At 37.3% G+C, this 15,471-nt stretch overlaps 1 protein-coding gene across 5 annotated transcripts in view; it reads left to right on the forward strand.

The window, feature by feature from the left end:
- The window catches only part of LOC132199228 (zinc finger E-box-binding homeobox 2-like), a 286,705-nt gene extending 271,462 nt beyond the window's left edge, over positions 1 to 15,243 (forward strand). For 3 of the 5 annotated variants that reach the window (XM_059623800.1, XM_059623802.1, XM_059623803.1), the window contains 8 exons: positions 4,246 to 4,532; positions 9,215 to 9,355; positions 11,094 to 11,219; positions 11,491 to 11,965; positions 12,026 to 12,534; positions 12,635 to 13,183; positions 13,672 to 13,921; positions 14,324 to 15,243. In XM_059623800.1, the coding sequence (XP_059479783.1) occupies positions 4,246 to 4,532; positions 9,215 to 9,355; positions 11,094 to 11,219; positions 11,491 to 11,965; positions 12,026 to 12,534; positions 12,635 to 13,183; positions 13,672 to 13,921; positions 14,324 to 14,517 (2,531 nt within the window). In that variant the 3' untranslated portion in view covers positions 14,518 to 15,243. The remainder of the gene's footprint in view (positions 1 to 4,245; positions 4,533 to 9,214; positions 9,356 to 11,093; positions 11,220 to 11,490; positions 11,966 to 12,025; positions 12,535 to 12,634; positions 13,184 to 13,671; positions 13,922 to 14,323) is intronic. The other 2 variants (XM_059623801.1, XM_059623804.1) reach the window with 1 other exon arrangement.
- The last annotated feature ends 228 nt before the right edge of the window (positions 15,244 to 15,471 follow it).

Consider the following 15,471-nt stretch of genomic DNA (forward strand, 5'->3'; position numbering starts at 1 on the left):
ACACAGAAATGGCAAATCGGTAAATAAATAAAATTCAAAGTCGCGTATACGTGATGATCTTTCAATAATTTTAAATTAGAAGTGAACCAAATTTTATCAACTGATGCACAATTATTCACTTATGGTGCAAGTGTCTCCTAAATTGTTCTAAGTATTGCGTGTGCAATTGGAAGCGACGCACAGCCGCAATTAGCGCAACGAGAGCCGCTGATTATACGGCACGTTGCACATGAGCGCCAACAATCAATGAATGCGGCAATGAGAAAATTGAAAGCCAGAGCACCGCGCGTGCTATTTTTAGCAGCAAACCGCCGACACTTTTAATATTGAGATGATGTCACATTAATTTACTGCATGAGGTCAGCTCACTTTTAGCCGCCGCGTCCTGCCCGCGCCGCGGACCGACAATGCCGACGAGATAATTGCGTGCACACAAAGACACTCACACGAGAGTATGCGAATTTACGGCGCGACCACTTTCCTTTGGCGCACCCACAGCGCCCGGATGCGAACTCTAAGTGCAATCTATAGGCGCAAAATACTTCAATTAGAATTTAGATGAAAGTAATGCGAGATTTGATTGGGAAAGTTTGAAAATATTCTTCAAATAGTTGTCAGTGTGCGTGTATTTTTTGCTGTTTTATTTATTTGTGACACTAAAGATATAATTTTTGAGTTATTTAGAATGAATTTCTTAACTAAAAGTAAAAATTTTGGTATGCCTCCAATCTTTCAAGTGAAGTTTTTCTCCCACATTTTCAGTAAAACCACGTAAACATTTTAAAAATTTAAATATCTCGTTTGGTTTTTATTTAATTTCTCATTAGTAATGTTTATAAATATATCACCGGGCATTCTCTTCCCAAATATTTAATATCTAAAATCAATTTATTACAAATTGTATCAATCATATGTCATAAGAGAGATAATAGAAGAGAAACAGTTCAATTAAGACCAAAAAATCTCGAGATTTATATTATTCTTTACTCTGATTTGTGTCAAGATAAATTTTTAATGATTGGATCAAGCTGAATAATTCAATTTGTAATAGTTTCATTTCATGTCTAAAACAAAATTTATTCATTCCCGATGGACAATAATAAAATAAATATCATAATCTTTGTGTTTTTTTAAACATTTAAACATTTTAGTGTTTCTGAGGAACAATCATTAAGGTTATAATCTTTCAAAATTACTTTAAAAATTAACATTAAATGCATTCGTGTACGATTACACAAAATTTAAAAAAGCATATATTTGATAACGTAAAAGAGTTTAAATTTAAACTAGGATTTCCTCGCTTATGGTTTTGCGGCTGATTTGCGGATTAAAGAAAACAACTCTCTTGAAAAAAAAACCCCACAAATTATGCTTTTAAAAACTTATAATACCATAAAATTCATTCACATTAGATTGTAAAACTGTCAAGTAGTTTTGTTATGACGTCAGAAGGTTTAAAAAATCCGAAATAGGATTTCCTCAATATCGGTTTCGCGGCTGGTTTTGTGGATAAAAGAAAAAAAATACACAATCAAAGAGTCATGGTTTCCAGATAAAAAAAATTATGAATGAAGCATTAAAATTTTTCGCTGGAAATAAATGTATGGCTAATAGTAAACATAATTCACAAGCATCTCATTAGTCATCGTAAAAATTGATTGGTTGTTTTGTTTTAGCATTTTCAGAAGTAGAGTTCAATTTTCCCTCAAAATTTGAATGCAATTTAACGCACTAATAATTATATTCAGTTTAGATTAAAAAAATTGCAGATTTAAAAATTATTTCAAAAGTTAGACCTTTTAAAGAAATATTTACCTAAAAGTTTATGTTTTTCTCCTATAAAAAATTAGCTAATAGGGTTTCTAAATTAAATTTTCCCAACCGCGATATAATATTAATGATACAGGGCGGCGTCACCGTTGGCACCTGTTGTACTTTGGTGGGCGTGGAAAGGTGTGTTCCGTCGGGACAGGTGTGCGTCAGGCAGGTGGCCGGGTCGGCGATTGGTGCGCGCACACTCTGCATTAACGGTGCTCGCGGCCAATGGAGAACGGAGAACGCGCGGCACCGCCGGCGACTCGATCGGCCGCCTTTGCTCCGCGCCCTTCGCGGCGGCTCCTCCGCTGCTGGCTCGCGCCCCGCGCAAAGACATACAAAATAATATATAACGACGACGAGAATATAAAAGACTCACACCGGCGGCCATTGCAAAATTATACACACAACAGTCGTATAACGTGCACTTTGCATAAATAAACACAGCTTGCGAAACTTGCACTTTGATTGAAATGTGAAAGACTGATTAGTTTGTTTGGTTCCAGGGATTTAATCAATAAAGAAACTTTGGAATTTAATTATTTGTCTTTCAAATGCGAAAAAAAAATTTAAATGTGGAAACTGCAAAATTTGATGTTTCTTTATAGGTTCTTAATAGTTGTTGTTGTGGAACCTTTTGGCACTTGATATGTTCATTTTTTGATGAAATAAAATCACTTTCGTTTCGTTTTCCGATGAGAAAGGAGCTCATGAATTAGGATTGCAACTGAAACTAGTTATAGAGCAGTGATTTTCTGTATTACACAGAAACAATAAAATTCTTCATGAGGAAGCCGGATTTTATTTCTGCAAAATATAAGTTTCTAATCTATCATAGTTTTTAAATTTATTAAATATATTTATTGAATAAACATATAAACAGATAAATTTGTCTTTAATTTATATATTTGAGTATTTATATATTTATTTATTTTATCCATTTAATTCTATAGAATAAAACAAAATTATTAAACCGAACCATTTTTATGCTTATGTTTTCAATTAATCAATCTGCCAGAATTTGTTTAATTTAAGCAAACAAATTTCAAAACGCATGAAGAGGAAACATGATTACATATACAATAATGTTACTATCAACTGTCATATTGCTTGTCATTGTGAAAACGCCAATTTCAATTAATTCTTATATCATTATCATTTAGAATTATATTATTAAACTCTAATTTTGAAGTGAAATTTCTTACAAAATTTAACGTTGGTCTGAAAAACTTGCAGATATTCAAGTTTTCCTAGTTTAAAAGCAATAATAATTTTTAAAATTTCAAATCAAACATATTTTTGCGTTTATTTTAGAATTTCACTTCATTGCATCTCTTCAAGCTTTATCAGCAAATTAAAATTCGACTGGACAGGTGTGAGTCATTCTGACAGATCAAAACTGGCAAATTTATTTTACTCTCTTTGCTGTAAATAAGTGCAAAGGTCGGAGCTAAAAGTGAGTCAGGAAGCGCGAACGCCTACCTATGTATTCATGGTGATGAGTCATCGGTGGTTTCGAACAATCACGCGCCTAGCTTTTTTTTTGCCATCTTTCCTCCTCAATATTACGCAACCCGCCATAATTTCTCGCTCTCCTTGAAGTCGCAACGAACGGGTTGTTTGACATTCAGATTTTTTTATCTCCTCTCGAAGGTTTCGGCGCTGGGGGAGCGAGCGAAGGACACACACACGTACATAAATCCCGATGTCTATATTTTATTTTTATGGCCGGCTTGATGAGTGCATCGGCGCGGCGAGCTGTTTTCTTAATGGCAATAAAAGTGTTCGAGATAATGTTTTCGGTGTAAATTATTTTACGTCCTTTTTTATATTTTGCTTCGGAAAGCTATTATTCCGCCGTCGCCGCAGCTCGCGGGGGAACCGACCAAAATAAATAAAGCTTCTCACGTCGAAATTTTACTGCCGAGAGAAAGCGATGCATAATTTTTCAGCACCGGACTTTCTAAATCCGGAGAGTGTTCAATTCATTTTTATTTGCTGCACTTGCAGATGTTTCAAAACGAATTCAAAAATAAAAATGTTCAAATATATCCTCAACAGTTGTTGACTTGAACGAAAATGGAATATTTTAAAATCGATATTTACTTGGATTACTAAAATTGTACGAGAAGAAAAAGAGACTTTTAATGTCAAAATTTAAACTTTTAGCAATTATTTTAATTCACAAGAGACAATCACTGCCCTTAAATCAATAATAATTTCAAAGTAATATACAATTTTAGATTGGGAGAAGAAATGAAATTTATTAAATTTAAACATTTTTATATTTTTAAATCATTAAAACATAACAAATTAATAAATTTATATATAATTTGTGTGTTATTGATGGTAATATTGATTATTTATTTCATTTTAAAACAAAATCTGCTTATTCTGATGCATTTTTTTTTGCTTCCTCTTTTGTTCCAGCAGTTTCGCTGCCCAAGTCAGAAACGTCGCCAGCCTCCTTGGACTACATCAGGTGTTCGCAATGCCAGAAGAGCTTCCCAGGGTTCGCGGCGCTCAAGGCGCACATGCAGTCGGCGCACGACGGCGCCACCTCAGGATCTCCGTCCCCGACGCCAGGCCTCGGCTCACCCCTCGACCCGCCCCCGACGCCCGGGGGTGCCTACGCGTGTCAGCAGTGCAACCTGGCGTTCGCGCAGCGCGAACACCTCGACAAGCACGAGCTCATGCATTCGCCCAACGCACAAGTCGTGAGTATCTTTTTCAATTTTTCTTCGATTTATTGTTACTTCGATAATAATTATAATTTAAAAGAAACAAATTTACAATTTATGAGCAATTTAATCCGTTAATTAAAGCTTCAAGAATGAACTGATTGCCTAAATTGAATTACTTGTTTTTGTTTTATTGTGTAAATTATTTACTTTTATGTTATTTTGTTTTTATTTACTGGTTTGTTTATTTGTCGAAATTGTTACAAAACATTGTTTACATTCCACTGTTGGACAAAACAGCGCGCAACACTAGCAAGAATTTTGCTAAAACTTCCAAGATCAAAATGACCCCATCCCTCCGGTGAGCCTCGATTGACACTTGATTTTTGTTCTTATCACTTATTTTGTTGATTAACAATTTACTGATTTAGAAAATTAATTTATCTTAATTATAAACAAAGATTTATAACATCTTTCTCTAGTTAAGACTATTGATTTTTTTAATCTTTTTTCTGAACAAAAATACACAAAAATTATTCTCTTAACAAGATAACAGACCGGAAGAAAGTCAAAATGATAAGTTGCAATCACAGTCAATTTCCTTTGGACCTTTCCAGACCTTTATGCTCTTGAGATTTTGGAAGATTTTTTTTGTATTCAAAACAAAAATAACACACACCTTATCGCTAACCACGCATTGAAGACCGTTTACGCGTACGTGCGCTTTTTCCTCTTCCGGCCCGCGCAGTCCTGTGACTTGTGATTGACGTGCGTTTGCTCTCTGGGCCGTGATATTTCCCTTGTTCCTGAGATAATTCTGTGAGCCATAGGAAGCTGTTATCTTGCACGCACAGGAAAGTGGATAGACGCCCCTGCCCATAATTTCTTTGTCTGGTATAGATTAGGACGTGATTCTTGCATTGAAAATTGATTCCGAGTGCATTGCAATTAATAATTTAATTATGAATAACTAAATAATTTGGTAGAAAAACCCATCGAGCAGTATTAAGATAAATTTTTATTTGAATTAATCTTTCAATTATAAAAAGTGCTCTTTAAATTTTAATCAAATATTTTGATTTCTTGTTTATTGTTTTCTTTTTATGAAAAATTAAAACCGGTCGAGAGAGAAAAATTCAAAAATTAAAAACATCGGCTTTAAAACCTGTGGATTTGCCGTATCCGAACTAAAACTAAGTGGGAGGAATTGATAAAATAATTAAAAATAAAGTGGGGAGAATTTTTTTTAATTTTAATAAACAAAAAATGCAGATATTAATTAAGTAAAGGATTCAGTAAACAGCTTCATACTGTGACTTTGCCAGAAATCTCCAGAGCAATGAACCCAAAGATTCGTCTGGCAAAATCACATTTAATCTTCTGCTAGTTTCTTTTTCAATATTTTTTTTAAAATTATCATTTTTTTTTGTAAGTCACATAATATAAGAAGCATTTTTTTTCTTATTGATAAGAAATTAATATTTATTAATTTTAAATATTTTAAATTAGTCAAGGTGTTTGAGAACTTGTAAGTCGCGCTGACAAAGAGGGACAGGTGATGGGTCTCGTTGGGCCCCGCGGGCGCCACTTCTTCTTCTTCTTCTTCGCGCAGTTGCCATGACGACACACGTCGTTCCCACGGTGCGGGCGGGCTGGGCAGATGTCAAAACGTGACGTCAGCCTGCCGACAAGAGGACCCAATTTCACGGAAAAACGAATTAATTGAGCAGGCAGGCTAACTGGCGCGACGTCTTGCAGTCGGCCCCGAGATATAAAAGTGCGATTAATTAGCTGCGCCGTCGCGCGCGCGATGCGTTTTGTTCTTTTTTAATTAATTTTTTTTCCTCCTGCGCGCGTTGACAAAGACGAATGGCGCGAGAGATGACACTCGCGTTTTCCTCCTCCACGGAATTCCTAATGCGACTTGTTCGAGGAACAGGTGCCTTGATCTCCCTCTCCGCGGGGGTGGATTTTTGTATTATTTTCGTCGCACTTGTCACACCGTTTTCGAGGGAAAAATGAGAGAATATAATATCAAAGGGTTTCCTGCTGGTTTGGGAGAAAAGTGATAAATTGCGCAGTTAACTTATTATTTATTAATTTTAAAAATTATAAATTAATTCAAATTAATTTATTAAATTAACATAAATTATTATTGCTTGAAATTGGAAGTTTGGATTGGTGGAGTTGTCATTTATTTTTTCAAAACCCCAATTCAAGAATCAGAGTCAACAATCAGATTTTCAGATTCTTGGTCCGATTGTTGAATTGGGGTCTTGAAATTTAAAATGGCGTTTTGACCGATGAAGCTTCTAAATGTCCATACAATTGTTGAAAAAAAATTGTTCTACTTTCTATATTATTATTTTTTTAAACCAAATTTCTTGGAAATCATCCTTTTTTTTGCTGATATTTCCTTAATTGATGGTTTACTCAATAATTAAAGAAAAAGCTGAAAAATAAATAGGAAAAAACAAAGGATTTGGATGTAGTGTTTGGGGTTTGGGGTTTGATTTTTGGAAATTCAGATTTAAAAAAAAATAACTTCATTTAAAAAGTAAAATGCATTTTTGTTTAGTAAATTCAATTTCTTTCTCGAGTTAAAACCTAATCTACGCAGCGTAATTAAGAAAAATCTGTCACGGTGCCAAGATCTTCATCTCTAGATTCAAAACACGTGTCGTAGATTTTCAAAAATGAATCCACCAGATATTAAAATCCCGCAGACGTCAGATGTTTCAGATGTTTTGGTGAAAGAAAACAATTCCGGAATGTCCTTCTGCGGCACGAGACGATAAATTTCACTGACACACCAAGATTTCGGTTCGGGGTCGACGAACGACACGCAATAATTAGTGGGGCGTAAAGAATTTTCTAATTAGAACCGCCGCTAGCTCGGACCGAAAATTTCACCACGCATGAAATTCGAAATAATAAACTTCCAAAATATTTTTCCCGTATTTTTTTTTACGACGCGCTCCATAAATTATTTCGTCGTCTCCGCTCCACGTGGAATTCCTGTCTAGAGAGAGAAAAGGACGTGTCGAACGGCAAGTGCGCTGCTTTTTTTATTATTATTATTCCTCCAGGGGGGAATTTAAACAATTTTTTTGTCCGCCTGCTCAGATTGATAACCAAAGAGAGGCGCGCACACATGTGCTGCGCGTTTTGTTGCGCTGTTTTGTTATTGGAACGGACGGTGGGAACTGCGCCGCCGTGTCGTCGTCGGTCGCATCCAGCTGCACTCGGAATTAATTAATCGCCGCGGCTGCATCGATGAGATGAGTCGCCCTTGCATATGAGTTACAAATTAATGAGTTTACACTTCAGAAATAAGGAAAAAATAATACCAATGCACAAACGAAGTGCGGAGGAAATAGAGAAGTAGAAAAATACTGAGACGGTTTGTTCTCCCGAGAGTTTATGGCAGACGAAGCACATAAATCAAGATCAAATTTACTGTCATTCTTAAAAGCGACTGAAAAATATTTAAATATGTAATTTATTTAATCTATATTATTAAAAATAATAATTTTAAATAAAACAAAACATATTTACTAATTTAAATAATTTTGTATGTTATTTACTTTTTTTCAAATTTTATTTATTTATTTATTATTTATTCAACTTACTTTATTTTATTTTATGCTAATTTGAGTGGAAAAAGTTTAAGTTTATTAACTTTTGTTTTTAAATTCTATTTTAAATAATTGTTCAATTTGTGTTTTTAGAAAAGTGAATAGCCTTAAATGGGCATTTTTTTTATAGTTTTAAGGGTAATTGCTGAATTCCGAAAACGAAAACATGCCATTTTGGTTTTCAGATATGTTGTTGGTACCTCTCCCTAAATTTTCAGATGAAAATTTCATGTGCTTTTCCGGGAAATCGGATTTCCGTAAAAAAAAAAAAACAAAAAATGGAATATCTTTGTTTCTAATAAGAAATTTCAAGTACTCTTTTCACTTCTAGACGTAACTTTTTAAGCTGAACAACTTTGCCATTACTTAAATTTCATCGGCTTCATGGTTTTGATTAAATTAAATAATTTATTCTCTGCCTTTAATTTAACCTTTTATATTTTATCGAGTTTAATTTACGTTAATTTAATTTTTTGTTCGCGGCACTTGTGGATGCAGTTGTCAGGGTTCATCAACTTTGGCGTGCACTCAGATTTAATGCTTCCAACTCCCAATCACGGCCTGATTTTAAGTGGGCGGTTCCCACACACGAGAGTTGTATAGTAACTAAAAGCAGCGCCGCGAGTTTCGATCCACAAGTGGCCATCCAACCCTTTGGCGTGTGTTTGTGTAGATGGAAAGAAAGATGAGTGTGTGTTTGGTTCACCTCTCGGCAGCTCTCTCGATTCGTGAGAAAGGAATCCCGAACACATGTTGGCACCGCCGCTGCAGATAAAAAGCCATCCTCCTTGATATCACGTGTGTTTTATTTTCTCTCCTCGGCCGCGATGGCGAGCGTAAAAAAAAAGCAGCGACGCATTTAAATTAGGCCGGCTGCTGCCTTTATCTGCGCTGGCTTATTAAATAGTGTGTAATGGCGTGACATGTGACATGTGAAGAGCATATTCTCATCAGCTAATGGCGTTGCACAATTAAACAGCAGGTCTCACGCTCGCTCCCCCATCCGCCCACCTAAAAGAATAAAAAATTCTTTTTATGTTTCGAAATTTTAATGTTTTTTTTCTCTCGTTTGTTTTTCAGTCTTGCAAGGTGTGCCACAAGCAGTTCGCCAACGTCTACAGGCTGCAGAGGCACATGATTAGCCACGACGAAAGCGCCGTTCTTCGCAAATTCAAATGCCCGGAGTGCGACAAGGCTTTCAAGTTCAAGCACCACCTCAAGGTATGAAATAATTCTTTTAATTTTAGCACACAAAATCCCCTTTTATTTAATATTAAAATCTAAAAAGTAGCTTTAAAACTGTCTGCAAAAACTACGACCGCGTTGGAAATTTTATTGTAAAATGTAGTGTTGAAATATATATATTTTTTTTTACAAAACAAATATGTGCAAAATAAGAATAAATTAAATAAAAAAATTGAATTAGAAAAACGAATTTTGAAAAATTCAATTTTTTTTCTATTTTAAATCATTAATTTTTTTATAAATAGTTTTATAACATGAAATTATTATTTTTTTTTTGTGTAAATGTTTATTTTCAAAAACCGAATTAGAAATGTTTTGATTTAAATTTTGGTTGCTTTAACGTTTATGTACTTTATTGGGAATTTGGTTATTTACAATTAAATAATTTACTAAATTTATAAATTTCATATGGAAATGAAAGGATTTGGCTTTTTCATGATCATATCCTCGAGTGTCAACTACTTCAAACAATTATAAATTTCAATTTTTTTTTTCAAGGATTTGCATATTAGTTTGAATAAATTTGCTTTTGAAGAGATGATCATGGAAGTGATGAGATCGGGCTTTTCCACATCGAAAAATTGTTTTTATTCAAAAACAAAAAGGATCTACAAGTTTCGGTCACGGTCTGCAATCCTATTTCATGAGCAAGAAAAATACAAAAATCAGCAAAATTGAAGAAAAAGCAAATTTCTACATGAAAATTCAAATCTTTAAACTAACTAACAAATTAAAAGAGATTCGAGCTGGAATTATTTGTAAATTTTAATATGTTTTCGTTAAAATGCGTTTTTTATTTTTCAATTTTGTTAATTATTTGGTATTTTTCTTGCTCATGAAATAGAGTCGCAGATCAAGACCGAAACTGATGGTCAATTTTTTAATAACAACAATTTTTATACAATGAGGAAAAGCCCGATCTCTTCACTTCCATGATTTGAATTTAATTTTTAACCAAATTTTTTCCACGGCAACTCGAAATTAAAAATTAATCATCTAGTGCAACGCAAATGGCTTCTCCTCCGTTGTGTCGCAATCCCCGACCGTAATTAATGAATTTCCCAGGAGTTTCGCTGCCTCTCTTTTCTATTTTCCATGCACGCCCTTTTTGTCCTCTCGCCGCGGAATGCCTGATGCACCCTTGAAATTAATCATTAGTTGCAGTCGAGCTTCTTCTTCGCGCGCGCACGTCCGTTATTATAATTATTTATTGCGCGGCTGCACAAAATGAGAACATGCACTCGCACACACGTTATATTATTAAAACACATTGTGCGAGTCGTTGCAATTTCCACACGGGACCGCTCCTGTGTGCACCATTCAAGGGACGAGTCTCTCTCTGTATCTTTTATTCAACGCGTGTCATATCTGCGGGATGCATTTATCTGATGAGAGCAGTGCAGCAGCGATACTGGCCTCCTTTTCCACCCCACGTACCTTGCGCAACCATTCACATTCAAGTACATTTTTCATATTTGCATTAATTGAAAATCTTCTCCGGACATTTCCACTTTTTCAAAAACTTTTTCTATTATTTATTAAGAACGCATTCAAAGCATTTTTTCAATTACGTCCCCTTCGCAACGGCAGACGCAACCTGCCAAACAAGGTCGTCCCACCGGTTGCATAAGCCCCAACCTGATTAGGTGTAGTCTCAAGGTTGTTGTTGATTGATTTGCACTCACACGAGACGCCTCTGCTTTTTTCCAATTAGGAGCACATCCGGATCCACAGCGGCGAGAAGCCCTTCGAGTGCCAGAACTGCGGCAAGCGGTTTTCCCACTCCGGCTCCTACTCCAGCCACATGACCTCCAAGAAATGCCTCGTCGTCAACCTCAAGGTACAGAAAAAATCTAACTGAAAGTTAATTTTTATTTTTACTTATTTTAATTATTTCAATTTTAGTTAATAATAGACAATAAGAATTGTGCCTAAGTATTATTTTTTATTTTATTATTCTTATTTCAACATTTTTATTACTTATTTATTTAATTTAATTAATATTTATTTTATTATTATTTTCTATATTTTATTATTATTATTATAATGATTATATTTGACGCAATGATTTATTATTTTTACTAAATTAATTATTTAAACCATCATTCTAGGTTGGTCGAGGTGCTCGCGGTGCAAATCCTGCAGAGAAAGCGTCGCAGCAGCAGTCGTCGAGGGGCAGCCCCAGTGCCCCTTCACCGAATCTGGGCCCCAAGCGGCGTCCGTCGCCTCCGGTTGCCCCATCCCTCGGCCAGGCACCTTTCCCCTCACTGCTGACCCCAGGTCTGACTCAGTGTCCGACACCCCCGAGCGCAGGAGTCCCGAACGCCTTCCAGGCGTATCTGCAGCTGCTGCACAGCGGCGCCTTCAACCCGGCGGCCTTTTCGCCCACGTTCCCCGGTCAGCTCGACCGCATATTCCAGAACCTGAGGCAGCAGCAACCTGCCGAGGGCGCCGACAGCGTGCCCAGCTACTTCTCAGGACTGCCGGCCCTGACCCACCCTGACCTCAGGAACAACAACCAAACCAAGGAGGAGGAAAATGAGGACAAGGACAGACACTGCGCAAGCCCTTCTGTCACCATTTCAGGTAATTTCCTTAATTTTATAAAAATAAAGAAAAAATTCTAAATTATTTTAATTTTTACAGAAATGAAAGAGGAGGTTAAAGTGGAAAATGACAACGATCAGGCGGAGGAAAATCACGAGGTGGACATGGACGACGTCCCTGAGAGAAGGGATTACGCCTCGGAAGAAAAGGACGAGGACTTTGAGGAGGAGTCGCACCCGGACCCTGTGAAAAGCCTGGTGCAAATCGTCGGGTCTTCGGTGACCAAAGAGCGGTTGGAGGCCCGAATGCAAAGCCTCACGCCTCCCCCCATCGTCGAGCATGCCGAGGACCGCGAGGAAGGCCTGGCCGCAAAGTTGGAGGCCAGCATGGCCTTCAAGAGCGAGTCCGGCTGCAGCGACGACAACGAGGACTCTGCGAGGGCTACGGACGACGAGGGAAATGCCAAGAGGAAGGTCAGGGTGCGGTCGCAGATTGGCGAGGAGCAGTTGACGGTCCTCAAGGCCTACTACCACAAGAACCCCAAGCCCAAGAAGGAGGAATTGACGGCCATTGCTGAGCAACTCGGCTTCACCGAAAGGGTTGTGCAGGTAAGAAAATTGAAACTTTGTAATTAAAATTTAAATTTAAAATTAAAAAAAAGTTGTCGTTTTGAGCGACATGATTATAAACTTTTCATTTTACTTTCAGGTTTGGTTCCAGAATACCCGTGCCCGCGACCGTCGCGAAGGTCGTCTCCTGGGTCCGTATCCGACCTTTGGCGAGTACCCGCACCTCAACGGCACCCTGGTGGCCCTGAACAACAACAAGACCCTTCCGCCGCCTGATTTCAACCTGCCGCTGGACCTGTCGACCAAGAAACATCCGGTGCAGCCGCACTTTCCCAGCGCGGCGTCCTCGCACTGCAGCTCGCCGCGCGGTGGTCTTTCCGACTCGGACGACAACGGCGCCATCAACCTGAGCAGGAAGTCCTCGCCGACGCCATTCCGACCGTACGCGCTCGACCACCAGCTGTCGCACCACAGCACGGTGGTGCCCTCGCTTATTTTCCGCAACGCCGCCAGAGACCACAGTCCGGCGCCAGCTTCCTCGCCCAACAGTTCCGACCTGGTCAGCTTCAGCGGAAACAGACTCAAGTCCATTCTGAGCCAACCGTCGCCTGGGAACTTCTTCGGCAATGAATTGCTGGCCGCAGCCATGAATGGACACGGCAGTCCTACAAAGAGACAGTGGAAGCCGGTGAGGCAATATTTTGTTTTCGGTGATTTGAATTTAAAATCAGCTTTTCCTCGATGGGTTTTCTATTGACAAGAATAAGTGCGAAAATTAATCTTAAAAAAAAAAAAATCTTTTAAATTAACATTTTTTGTGTGAATAATTCTCTGAAGCTACATTTTTTTAATTCAAGTGTCAAATTTGTGTTAAATTGTTTTGTGTACAATTGTAACTTTCAAACCTAATTAATCTGAAAGAATGATATTTTTTTCTAAAGATTTGTCGAAAAAAATGATTGCACAGCTGCAGCCCAAAGCCAAAACATTGAGCAGGATATTTTTTTTTCTTAAATAATTTAATCAACTCACAAAACCCATCAAGGAAAATCCAATTTTAAATTAAAACAAACGTGAAATTCTACCCCAAAAGAAAGGAAATATTTTTTTATTACTCCGACCTTTCATCGAATGAAATTTTAGATTAAACTAACAAAATTGTTTATTCGCTTTCAGTCCTTCCTCGAGTACGGCGAGACAGCAGATGAAGATTCTCTTAGCATGGGAGAAGACCCAACTCGAAAGAAGCGTCGCACCCCCAACATCCCTTCACCGATCGGTCCGACGATGGTCCAGTCGGGCAATTCAACTCCGCTGAAGTTGAGCCAAAGTGGACAGGAAGAGGAAGGCCAGTACGGCTGCGACCAGTGCGACAAGTCCTTCTCCAAGCAAAGCTCTCTCGCCAGACACAAATACGAGCATTCTGGTAATTTGTTCTTTAAATTAGAATTTAAATTGTATGAATTGATAGCTTTTAAAATAAGTCATTTAATTTGAATTCTTAGGACAATTTTTCACAGATAAAGAACTCAATCATGTCATAGAACTGATATTTTTATAGAATTTCTCTTATTTCTTAAATAAATTCACCTTTATCTTCAATCATTATTGCTACTTTTACTGGAAGCGAGTGAATTATTTTGGCAATGAATTGGATTTTGGTCAAGAATATCCAACAATAAATGAGCATTAATCTTAGAGGTCATTGTTTTTCACTTTTGCTAAATTTTCAAAATTTATCTGGATGCCAGACATTCCAATATAATCAGAATAAAATCTTTCATCAGCACTTTTTTCTTCTTCTAACAACAATTTTTTTTTCCCGCAGGTCAAAGACCGCACAAATGCGACGTGTGCAGCAAGGCGTTCAAGCACAAGCACCACCTGACGGAGCACAAGCGGCTGCACAGCGGCGAGAAGCCGTTCCAATGTTCCAAGTGCCTCAAACGCTTTTCCCACTCGGGTTCCTACAGCCAGCACATGAACCACCGCTACTCGTACTGCAAGCCGTACCGAGACTAGACCGCGGACTCGCCTCACCCTCTCCTCACCGTGTAAATACATGATTTAAAGGACAGGAAATTTTTCATTCGTGGAAACGACGTTTTGAGCTTAAGAGATGTTTAAACAATCTTTTTGCATCATTCCTCTTATCCATCCATGTCTAACGAGAAAGGAAAAACACACACAGCTATAAGTAAATGTTGAACAGAAAAAAAGTTGCTATTAATTGTATAAACTGCGCGCGCCAAATTTTAGCAGCCGCTTCTTCCTATCTCTTCACTCGTTATTATGGAAAACCGTAGCATAATTTATAGTAGTGGAGCGTGTAGTCCGCGTTTAGAGCGATTTTCTCCTCTCTATAGTTCATCCCGCACTCGGTGTCTCTCTCTCTCTAGTGTTATTTAATATAAGAAATTGCAAAATCGTTTTTCTACTCGTCGTCGGTTTGCCAACGAAACTCGAAATCAATATATGTACAAAGACACACGTTTTTAAACAGATTTATTTAACCATTCATAAAACCAAAGCTTGTCAGCCAAACAATAATTATATAATTCATAGAGACAAATTAGTCAAGTTTTTAATTATTGAGAGCTCTAGTCGGTTTCGTTAAAACTGATGTTTGTGCCAAATCCGTACACAAATTTGAATCGGTTGTCTTCCGCCTACAGCAAACAGGAGAGAAATCGTTGCCATAATTTTTAGTCATGACATTTGAAAATCTAATCATTTTTAATTATATATGTAAGTGGAATTATATAAAAAGCAGGATCCTCGGGAGTAAAAATTTCAACACACACACTTGTTATGTACAGCGTCTCACACACACACACACAAGCACTCTCAGCATTATAATCCAAAATTGTTACAAATTCAAAATTATATTAAAAGAAGGATTGCCAAAAGTGACGAGAAACCTATACAAGTATATATTTTTAAAATTGAATATTTTATACTGTACGGTTAGCATGT

Source organism: Neocloeon triangulifer, unplaced genomic scaffold (assembly GCF_031216515.1).
Source record: "Neocloeon triangulifer isolate White Clay Creek 2 clone unplaced genomic scaffold, ASM3121651v1 ptg000013l, whole genome shotgun sequence".
Classification (NCBI taxonomy): Eukaryota; Metazoa; Arthropoda; class Insecta; order Ephemeroptera; family Baetidae; genus Neocloeon; species Neocloeon triangulifer.